The sequence below is a fragment of the Melanostigma gelatinosum genome (genome assembly GCF_949748355.1).
Source record: "Melanostigma gelatinosum genome assembly, chromosome: 8".
NCBI classification, from domain to species: Eukaryota; Metazoa; Chordata; class Actinopteri; order Perciformes; family Zoarcidae; genus Melanostigma; species Melanostigma gelatinosum.
In genome coordinates, this window is record NC_136641.1 from 4872004 (window position 1) to 4884003 (window position 12000).

The 12000-nt window shown below is 46.1% G+C and overlaps 1 protein-coding gene across 1 annotated transcript in view; it reads right to left on the bottom strand.

Annotated features, from left to right (window-relative positions):
- arhgap4b (Rho GTPase activating protein 4b) overlaps positions 1 to 12000 on the bottom strand; it is a 31602-nt gene that overhangs the window by 16226 nt on the left and 3376 nt on the right. The window contains exons 2-6 of the mRNA XM_079272909.1: positions 6289 to 6627; positions 3989 to 4160; positions 3712 to 3874; positions 321 to 383; positions 56 to 229 (exon numbers count right to left, since the gene is read on the bottom strand). Of these exons, the coding sequence (XP_079129035.1) occupies positions 56 to 229; positions 321 to 383; positions 3712 to 3874; positions 3989 to 4160; positions 6289 to 6358 (642 nt within the window). The 5' untranslated portion in view covers positions 6359 to 6627. The remainder of the gene's footprint in view (positions 1 to 55; positions 230 to 320; positions 384 to 3711; positions 3875 to 3988; positions 4161 to 6288; positions 6628 to 12000) is intronic.

A 12000-nucleotide genomic window follows, 5' to 3' on the forward strand; every position in this document is an offset into this window, starting at 1 on the left:
ACCCCAGTTCAAGACTTCCTGTGACTCACACACACACGCCAACACACACACTCACTTTCTCCATCAATCTCTCCATCTTCTTGACGGAGCTCCGCCTCTGCCCTCCCAATGGGCCGGGGCCGAGCTCGGCTGACTTGCCGGTGTGTCTCTCCTCCAACCGCTCGGCTTCCTTCAGCTTCCCCTCGGCTGTCAGACAGTCCATGTGGTACAGGTTGTACGTCTTCAGAGCCTTCAGTAGCACACATAGTGGAGACATCCACATCAGCATTGTATGCATTTGTCATGATAGCACGCAAAGACGACAATATCGACACGCTCACCGTCTGCATTTCAGTGGTGACCTTCAGCAGCTCATCCTGCATCTGGATTCCAACTTCTTTGCTCTGCAATGTAAAGAATATTTAAACACCTTTGAGACTTGCCAATTGCTATTGTATTATATTATATTATATGAAAGCACAGCTCAATGTGTGAGCAGTGGTGATGAAATGTACGCATTATACTCAAATCATATGGGATCCATTTCAATACTTTTACATTCAAGAGTTAATACACTACTCAGCTACTGACACTACATCCCCCTCTAACAAGCGTATGTCAGGTTGGGAGTTGCACGGAGACTCGTGGCTCATGACTCGTGTCCCTCAATCGTATGCTGGCTACCTCATTTGGCATTCGGTCAGTCATCAACGTTTGACGTTTTGGAATGTACACATCTAAGCTTTCTTGCTTGTAAGATGAGAACATCGATGCAAAATACATAGACTGTGTATAAGAAGTGGACGTAGTCATCGTGACGTCACCCATTGGTTTGTGGACTGATGTTTTGAAGCCTTGAGTTCGCAGATTTTGACGTCGCCATCTTGGATTATGTTTTTTTTTTTTTTTGCAACCAATAAACAGAAGTTCCCATATTTGGAATGCGGAGGAGTGACGTAGAGACGATGTACGGCTCTGGTAGCGGCAGCGACCTGTTAATCACAGTAAGCCCGCCCTAAAGCATCCCCTGCTTTATGGTCTGTTTGACTCTAAATGGATCATAATGTACTAAATGAACATCATGCTGTATTGAAGAAGACTTGAAACTAGAGATTGAGACATAAACTCATGTTTACAATGTTTACTGAGGTAATAAATCAAGAGAGAAGTAGAGTCATTTTCTCATAGACTTTTATACAACCAGAGGAGTCACCCCCTGGTGGTCAGTAGAGAGAATGCAAGTGTAAGACATTTCTGCATTGGCTTCACTCGACAGAACTGAAGGTTGGCGCCTGGCTAGATATAATATTAAGCCTAATCAAGTGACATATTATCAGCTTTTATTAACAGCACTCAAAACTTTCTTTCTTGAGTTTTACTTCGAGTGAAGGGCGAGACAGAGGCGCTATTAGCATAATATACTTACATTTACTTAACTTTGTTCATTGTAATATGATGCTCGATAGTTTAGCGAATAATAATGCATTATATTTGACTTCTTACATTTTGTGAGCCAAATCTGAATCTGCAATGTAACCAGCAGTAGTTGTACAATGTAGTACAACATTGTTTTCCTCTGAGGTAGAAGTACACAGTAAGTAGTGTCGTATAAAGTTAATAAGCATGTTGCTTATTTTTAAGGGCTTTGGAGGCTTTGGCTTTTTATCAAAGTTATTTTGGGGTAAAATGAGTTTGTGTAGTAACATAATTCAGGCAGCCCCTTCTGAAGTGGCCTGTTTTAAACATCACTCATGTTTATTCTAATCAAGCCATCATCACTTGTGTTTGTACAACTGCATAGAACTGCTTTGATGGCAGCAATAATGGAGAAGCTTGCTGTGGTTGGCGTCGGGCCTCTGAGCTGCTCTGAAATGACAGTTGTGGCTTAATTTATATTGTGCTCACTTTTCAACGATGAGAAGGCACAGAGTGCGTGTCTGACAACCAGTCATTTGAGTCTGTGTGCTGTGTAAAATATTTGAGACTGCAGATGCCACTGCAGTACCGGGACAGATAAGAAGACTTCATTGAGTTCAGTTATGTGTCAACTTGTACAGGCCGGCAACTAACATCTGGGCTTATTTGAGTGTGCTATGTTACAAAATGAATGTGGCAGAAATCCGTCTTCAATAATTTATGCATCGATGTGCTTTGGCGTAGAGCAGCGGTTCCCAAACTTTTTAGGCCGCGCACCCCCTTCTACATCCCGACTGGGTTCGCGCACCCGCCCCCCCCCCTTAATAAAAAAAATAAAAAAAGAAGCAACAGAGCCTTTTAAGCCTTCATAGCCGCATAAGAATCGGACCAATGAGAGAACAGTTTGCTCGCGCGTGGCATTTGTTTACAAGATTTAGTCCGCTGTTAAATGTTGCAGTGTGAACACAAACCGAACAAAGGAGCAACTGCAACATTGTATCACATTAATCCCTGAATCAGAACAAAGCAAACGAACTGAAGGTGTGAAAACGCCCTGAAACACTGCAACAAAGTTTCAATAACTTTCAGTGACACAAGGCGTCACTTTTAAAGAGCAATACGGATGCGAGCACACACGCACATGGCTCAGAGGCAGATTATCACATTTAATTTACAATTAATGAGCGACTAATGTAGCCAGGATGTCTTCGGACAAAGCATCGATGCGGCGACACAGTGTTGTTGGACACCGGGATCATGTCCAACTTGTTTGCTTCTTTCTCCCCAATCATACATTCCACCATCTCTCTGGCAGCTGCCAAGCTCACGTCTTCGGCGATTGTGTGCGGTAGCCCCTTTCTCACTATTCTGTAACCAGATATGAAGCCCGTAGTGCGTCATTTATAGACCAACACATGAATGAGACTGCAGTTGTTTTTGGCTGTTTTGTAACTCCTCCAATTTCGATATAAAGAATGTAAGGGGCTTTTGACTTGCACTGGCATGCTTGGTGTTCAGGTGGCGACGTAAATAAGAGCTTCAGACTGTTAGCCAGAACCTCACTGCACACCACGCACTGTGGCTTTGGGCAATCTGCGTTGCCAATCCAAGTGAAGCCCAGACACACATACTTTTCATCATATTTCCTCTTTTTTTTCCCAGTCTGATGCTCACTCTCGTTTCCTCTTTTTCACCTTGACTCCGCGATGGGCCGATGTGCTCTCGATTTGTCTGTGCTGCACCTCTCCGTTCCCCTCGCCTCCGATTCCTCTCTCTCTCTCTGTCCCTCTCCTCTTTTACGACTGATAGCTTCAGATGTCCCACCTGACAGTTTTTAAATTAAAATTACATTTTTTTTTAATATTTAATATTATTACACCATCAGACCGCCATTACACTTTTCCTCTCGCGCACCCCCTAGAGGCAGCCCACTTTGGGAATCCCTGGCGTAGAGGATGTAGAGCTGATAGAGGGGGGTGATTTCAGTTGTTGATTCGTGTAACGTGATAACAGTGAAGTGAGTAGTAAAGTGTACAGTAAAGGACTTATTCAAGAAGACTCCTTAAAACATAATTGTAATGGTTTCTAGCATGTAGGGTAGCCTATATGGCACTGCACCTTGTTTTCTCCACTGGAAGGGTACTCCAGAGGGCACTACATCATGTTGTACCGGCCATACACTTTTGCTGTGTTTCTTTTGAACAAGGCGAGCAGTTGACCTCAAAGGACAGGAGTAACAACCCTTCAAAGTAGGTCTTGCATGTCTAGTGCGTCTGTTTCTGCGAGCATGTGACCCTCCACCAACGATCCACTCACCCGTTTGTGCAGACGGTGTGTATCCTCCGTGCTGTGAGCCAACCGCTGTGTGAGTGTGTTACAGCAGGTGTCACCCAGCGCCGCATGTTCCCGGCTCTCCAGACGAGTCTGAGTCAGCAAAACAGACCAGACCTGACACACTGACTGACCCCACTGCTCCTTCCTGCAGAAAAACAGACAACCTTGCTGAGCTACAGCTTAATGAGACACTTTAAGAATCACCTGAGGAACAGAAGAGACACATGCACACTCCCTCACATACTGTGGACACGCTTACTTCTTGGTCTTGTGGGTGAATCGCTCGGTGAGTTTGTCAAGGGCGCGTGCGTATTCAGCCTCGATGTCGCCTCGGCGCCGGAGAAACTCAGAGAGGTCTGAGAGCTGCTGCTGTTTCACCTCCACCTGGGAGTCTAAAATCTTGATCTGGTCTGTCAGCTGGGCCCGCAGGTCTGACACAGACAGGGACAGACAGAGATGGACAGACAGAGAGAGACACATGGAGAGAAAGAGGAGAGTTATTCAAGTAAATGAGTTTATAACCCTGGAGACATTCGGAAAGGTAACGATAAAGCAAGGAATCTCTGTCAGTCTGTCTGTGTGTCCTTCGCGTGTCACGAGAACTTGTTCATCCGATTTACTTCACACTTGGCGGGTGTACAGATGGGGACCAAAGGGAGTGCCGCTGCGAATGTGGACTCAGGACACGTTCGATATTAATAAACATTGGATAAACAAGCGAACGGCACTCTGTTCAGCAGTAGGGGGCGGAGCTTCAGAGCTCTGCAGACTGGTGCTTGAGTCCAGCATGTCGTCTGCAGAGGGGCTGACTTACTTTCACCGCACTTCCTTTTGCTGCTGGATGCTGGACAACGCAATGAAGTGAAGATGAGCGTACAGCCAACTGGAAGCAGAATGGAACCAGACTGCATTCCACCAGTGTGAGACTTATTACAAACTAATAACAATAATGACGTAACCCGAGAGTGAAACACCTCCGCTAATTAAATCCGCACTCTACTTTATAACGGTGGGTGGTTGAGTCAAAACAACGGCCCATATATGCAAACAAATGACATAAGTATTGCCATGAAAGTGTTTCGGACGCTGGTTTTTGGACATCACAATAGAAACAATACAGCAAAAATATAATCAATAGACATTTTCACATCATATCATATCGCCAAGTACTAATGGCGGTGCAACACGGCGGACTCCGTGGAAGAGAACCTGCTCCGTCTGTAGATGTGAAAGGCCCATCCTCAGCTAACGGGAACGATTCATAGCTTTATCATTATAAACCAATGAAAACAGAGTTGTGAATATTATATTGCATTTCTGCTGATAGATCCCCCTAAATACTACACACTGGACCTTTAAGTCGGATTTTGAATGTGGGACTTTCTACTCAGGATCTGAGTGCTTCTATCACCGATCCTCATTGGGAGTTGGGATTTTATGACACACGCGGATATGCATGAATATGTATGGAACTCCGGGGTGTGTATTTTCCGTCTGGCTTGTTAAAAATATGAAAAAAAGAAGCATGCATATCACACCTGCTCCTTCTTGCAGACATAAGGCGCATAAAGTCTACAAATGAAACGCGTGCAGACAGCACACCTGTGGGAGAACCGACGGCGCCTGGGGACACTCATGGATCCACGACGGAACAGATCATTCGCGCAGTAATTTATCTAATGAGTAGTTATCGTTAGAAGTATGAGAAGAAAATACGACAATGTCTTTTCTAATACCACATTTCCCAAGCAGGGAATGAGAGTTCACAAAACGCCATCCGTGCTGTCATTTGCTTCCGATTGACTGAGACGGCAACGTATCGATTTAGTACGCACAGCTTGTAACAACCCAATTATACACGCATGCGAGCGTGAGTGTACAACACGAGGCCATGCATTGTACACACCAGCTTAAACGCATCCAACCCGCTGCACTTTGGTTTGAAAAGGCCAATACAAACATCGCTCTCTCAAATAACCCCGCCTTCGCTTTGCTCTCTCTCTTCTTCTTCTCTTACCTGTTCTCGGCCTCTCTCGTTCTTTTCTTTCCTCGCTCCCCGGCCCACCCAGCTCTCCTCGCGCTCCCTCTCTCTTTCCTATTTACTCGTCTTCTCCCGTCTCTGCGTGAGCACACGGCCCGGGGCTGACTGGATGTGAGGAGACAGCATCACTAACACCGTCTATAAATACACCCTTGTAGTACAGTAAAGAGAGCCACCCTACAAAAACACACACACACACACACTGCTGTTGTCATGTGAAAAATCCAAAACATCGGTCACGCTCATGTTTTTTACTGTGATTGAGGTACGCTGCTCTCTCCTGTTGGCTTCTAGAGACTCTGCGGGGGGGGGGGGGGGGGGGGGTTGTGATGATGTGCTGTTGCGTCCATACGTGCAAACACGGGGCACAAATACGTTCAGTGAGAGTCCAGGGCTCGGCGAGCGTGTGGAGCAGCTGCACACACTCCTGCGTGCTATATTTTGTCATGCATTCATGCATGTAGGTGTGTGTGCCATCAAGGCCACGGACGAAAACACAGAGATACACACATTCTCACCTTTCATCTGCGACTCGTACTCGGCCAGGCTGCCCTTCTCCCTCCTCAGCTTCACATGTGATGTCATCATCTTCGAGCCCCAGATGGTCCCCTGTCACTGATGAGACCTTCCGATGTCCCGGTTCCCCCTGTAGTCTCCCCTCCCGCCTGCTCCGGCTCTGTCCGTCTGCGACCTCTTTCACCCCTGACCCCCCTCGTCCCTTCGCTGCTCTACGGCTGCGTGCGGCGCATCGGCGTTGGTGTCGCCTGGCTGCGCTCCACAGGGATGTCGGTTGGGTCGATGCGCTGGTGGAATCCCTTAGGTTTCTGGCGGGGATGCTGATCCATAGGTGAACTGGCCTGAGCAGCAGACAGAGGGTTAGAAGATGAGGGGGTGAGAAGAATACAGCAGAGGGTTGACCAGGGTGGGAAAATGAGAGAGCCAGGGGGGGGGGGGGGGAATGAGGCCAGGACGACGAGACAGAAAGGGACAGTGACACCAGAGAAGAGAGGTTTAATATGGTTGGGACAGCACCGAATGGACAGTAAGAGGGCAACGTGATGTGGATGTGAGGGAAGGAAGGGTGGGGGATGGGAAGATGAGAGGTGATGAGTAACAGCAGTAGTGAAGGATATTCAACGCTTCGAGGGGTCGGGGGTTTGCGACGTCCATTGCGGTAATCTTCAAATACACGAGCAAATGTCTCCAATTCTGATTTTTTACACAAACTGCAGCAAGGTCAAGGAGTGGCAGTAGGATGTGGTAAAGCCTCTTGTGTGACCCACGTAAGACTGGCCTGTGATCAACGGTGGGTCCTGACCTTCTTGATGTAATAACAGTTTTTCACAGGTGCTTTGTGTCCTCTCACGGTTCGGATCGTATCACGGATCAACACAAACGAAACAAGGGAGCAAATATAACTTCTAGAGATCCGGATTTTTGCCGCTGATACTAATTGATGATCATTGATGATCCATATTAACAGACAAAGAATAAAAGTCATGATATTTTGAAAGAATTTGACAATACAGCGTTCTCCGACTACGTGGTCCACGCAGACAAAAAAACAACGCTGGGAAACTGGATTCAAGGGGAGGAATTGAAACAAACTACAGCCTGGCCCGGGTCATGCCTAATCGGGTTCGGGAAGAAAAATAAAGTTTTTACTTTCATGATCTCCTCAACAGTTACTCAACATAGAAACATGCAAGAATATCCGACAATGTATCAGTGGATAGCAGGGCCGACCGTCACTCGGAGGATCGATGGTTCGATCCCCGGCTCCGGCTCCACTAGTCGCATGTCGATGTGTCCTTGAGCAAGACGCTTAAATTGCTCCCGTAGCTGTGATAGGATCTGAATTGTAAGTCGCTTTGGATAAAAGCGCTAAATGACTGTAATGTAATAACAACTTGGTTTTACAGTAAACTCTGAAGATCCAGTGATCATTTTATGAATCTGCAGACCGCCCAGACCCCCCTAACAGTGTTTATATCCAAGACTTTGGTGAGTTACTATCCCATTTTACATCAAAGTATGACAAAATTCTTATTTTAGGTGATTTTAACATATAGATGTCTGCTGCCCTTCACAGGCTTTTGTCACTGATATTATGGATACGCTGGAATCTTTTGAGCTCAGTCAGGTTGTACAGGAGCCCACACACTCAAAGGGTCACGCCCTCGACCTGGTTCTTTACTGTGGTCTCAGCCCTGACAGCTTTGAGACAAAGGATATCTGTGTGTCTGATCACAAAGCCGTTGTATTCCATCCTCGACCAGTTATTCATACTTCACATGGTTTTTAACTCTATGTCTGCGAGCATGTTCTCTCAGCATTTTACCACGGCTTTTTGAACTGCCTTTAATCCTCATTATAACTTAGAGGAGCTGGTCTTTTTGATCAAACCTGTCAGACTGTCCTGGACTCTGTTGCCCCCCTGAAAGACAAAAGGTCAGATATAACAGCCCAGCCCTAGCTAAATGAAAGCACCCGTGATTTAAAGAGAGGCTGTAGGAGAAAGGAACGAAAATGGAAAGAATCTATTTTACAAGAGTTGGCAAGATGCAATGAAGCAAGAACTTCCTTCTTCTCCAACTTAATTTCAGCAAATCACTCAAATCCGAGAATTCTATTTAAGATAATCGACTCAGCGGTCATCCCCTCCTCCCGTCATATTACTGACGCCTCACAAGAGGTGTCTGAGCAGTTTTTAAACTTTTATACAAATAGAGTCAAGGACATCAGGCAACAAATTCTTTTTATATCTACACAGTCTCGACTTTTTATCAAAGAACCGGGTATTTTGTAACATATTTGTGCATCTTTGGCACTGACTCTGTGTTCAGACTACTCTACATGGCAAACCTTGAGGCAGCGTAACTGCATATAAAATCAACAAAAATATAGAATTGGATAAGAATACTCCAGGAAGTGAGAGTGAAGACACATCCATGCAAATTACAAATGTTTCAAATTTGAGCGGCAAAATGTGCGTGTGTCCCTGGTCTTTATAAAAGCACAGAGGCAAGAGGACAAAGGAGAGACCGGAGGGAAATAACAACAAGTTTGGGTTCAGAAAATGAATGGGACTCTTATTACCCGAGCCAGGGGCGCCCAACACTGCTCTGTGCACTTCACAACTCTATTGGACCTTTAAATGTACAGCTGTGACAATCAATTCAAAAGACATTGGTGTTTACCAGGCAGAGTGTGCGTAATGACAGTAGGCATTCAGATGCATTATGGGAAGTGTAGGCTCAAGAACTTGTGGGACACAAATAGGGACGAATGAGGATATATTGGCCTCTGCTGCGTCAATTTCAACTGCTCTGTTTTTTTTAATCTCTCTAACGCAAGGCTTCCAACTATGTGGAAGTTCATTATAAATCATCGGAGCAGCCCTTTAAAGGGCAGAGTATGCCATCTTTTTTAAATGACTTAAACAGTTTGGATGCTGGTAAGTGAGAATGTTAGCTTTGTGAGGCAATAAAAACATCTGTGTGCAGTGGATAGTGAAAGCCCAGCCAGCCTGCATTTACAAAGATTTAGCAAATCAGTCCTACACATGACTAAATGCTTACATCGCACAAGACACAGGCATTTGCATGGTTGTGTATTAGTCAGCGTAAACTGTACTGAAAAGGGGACTTCACACACACACACACACACACACACACACACACACACACACACACACACACACACAGACTGTGTCTTGCTTTTTAGTTTCACACAGGCAGGCAAGTGCAAGTACACACACACACACACACACACACACACACACACACACACACACACACAGACTGTGTCTTGCTTTTTAGTTTCACACAGGCAGGCAAGTGCAAGTACACACACTCTCTCACACACACACACATACTGTGTCTTGCTTTTTAGTTTCACACAGGCAGGCAAGTGCAAGTACACACACACTCTCTCACACACACACACACACACACACACACGCACACGCACACGCACACGCACACGCACACACAGACAGACAGACAGTGGCAACTTCATGTCCCACATCCTGTGTCAGTTTCTCAAAGGGTGTCAGGCCTCTGCAACGAGTGCCAAAATGTGTCGCTTTCACTGGAAACTTTGTTCCTCAATCAGCCTCTGGGGTTAAAACCCACAACGGTAGCTGAAGCGATACACACTCCCTCCAACGTCAGCCAGATTTAATGTGGCCTAACAGGGTCTCCTGTATAAGCCTCGGCGCGGCGGGAAAAACGTGATATCGTGGATGGAGGTTTGAAAGCATGAGGGCATTGTTTTAACAGCAGAAAGCTGTTGCATGTATCGGTTTCATCGTAACTGAAGTCTTTCACTCAGAACTACTCAGGTGCTGATATTGCTGCAATTGAATACCTGTCATTTCCTCTTCCAAAACGCTGTGCGGTGGATGTGGTGCAAACACACTGTTCAGTGACGGTATCAGAACTACGAGCAAATAGAGAAGTGCATGTTCAGAGATGTTTCCGAACATGAGACTGAGACCTCGGAGGCTTCGGAGGCCTTCATCAGCGTGCGACCTTAATCTGAGCAGAACAAAGCGAATGTAAATGATCTGAGGAGCGGAGAGGAGGGGGTTGTGAGAGCTTTAGCGAAATATCGGGGGAAAAGGCTGATTGAGGGGAGGGGGGGGGGGGCAAAAAGGGCAACGGGGGCAGAGAGATGGAGGTTATCTGGGAACAGTATTTCATACTTAAAAGTCAAGGGCATTGACTGAAAGAGGAGGTCGTGTGGCGCACAAATTGAATACAAAGTAGATTGACGACAAATGCGATGGATCCGTATTGCTGCTAAGGGGATTTTCTGCTAATTTCCTCTGAAGGAAAAGAAACGGAGCACGAAGCCGCAGTAGCACAAGTGGAATATTGTGTTTGATGTTATGACCGATATCATATGGGGATTTCCAACCACACTGTGCTACGCTGAGCCGGTCACCATACAAGACGTTATCTCGCATCATGTGTTTTGCAGAAATGCCTTTTTTTTCTTGCAAATTCTTACAGCTGCATTGTTTCTCAACAGCTGGGAATAAAACTGTCCCCGATCCCTGCGAACCACGGGTCAAAGCCCAACCGCTGCTAACACATGGGTGTCAACGGGACCCTCGCCCAGATGATCTCACTTCCTGGAAAGTTGTACTTTTGGGGAAACAGTGAGCTGTGACAGCACGCACACAGGCGCATCCTTATCGGCGCGGTGCGATCGCAGATTAAGCGCTGAAATGTTAAAAAGGGGTGCGTGAGAGTGTTGAGCATGATCTTATGCTCCCCCGTGCTGTGAGACGTACTACAGCCATACGTGCCCTGCTCTGAACACAAGTCAGGTAGAGTCAGGTGTGACACTCGTCTAACCGATGGACTGAGCCTCTTACAGACTAAAACACCACTGGGAGGAGATGCGTGTTGCCATTTATGCTGCAGCAGGAAGCAGGGAGATAAACAACAGGTGGCAGAACACAATGAAGAAGGATAGGATAAATGTCATCGGAGGACTACTGAAAACAAAATGGCTTTGAACAATCAAGCAGACAAGAAAATATATGAATGAAAGAACTCGAAGTGCACAGACCTCTGCCAGGGCCGTTTCCATGAGTGGAAATGAATGTGTGTATATGCCTTGGCTGCACAAGTAGAAATATAAAAAGGAGTAGAACGGACATTGAACTGTCTTCAATGGTCGTTAGACTAGAACGAAAGAAAATGGCGATTGCTGTTAGTTGTTATGGTGACAACACGTGTCAGTGGGGCCATAAAGGGTTGTCGCAGCTCGCCGGGTGGCTGGCTAGTTAGCTAGGTAGCTTGACCTTCTCCGGAGCGATTGGGGAGCGAGGTGAAGGGGCCGTGCCACTGGCTACCAGCCTGCTGTTCGGCTGGTTTTCTGTAAATTACAGCATGGTTGAATTAACAAGCTAGCTAGCTGACTAGCGGACAGCTGGCTAGTTAGCTAGCTAGCTACGATACTTAAATGGCATACTGGTTACAGAAAATGAGCTGAACTAAGTTGTCATCCGGTGATAGCAATGATAGCTTTCCTATGCTGTGACAAGAGTGTGGAGCATTAAGTTGTTAAACTTTAAAAATGGCTGCCACTCTGACCGTCCTGCAACGTTGAATGTCCCTTCTACTCCTACTCTATATCTTTGGCTACACCCTTCCAACACGTTTCATGAACATCAGGCCAGTAGTTTTTCAATATTCCTGCTGGCAAAAAGACAA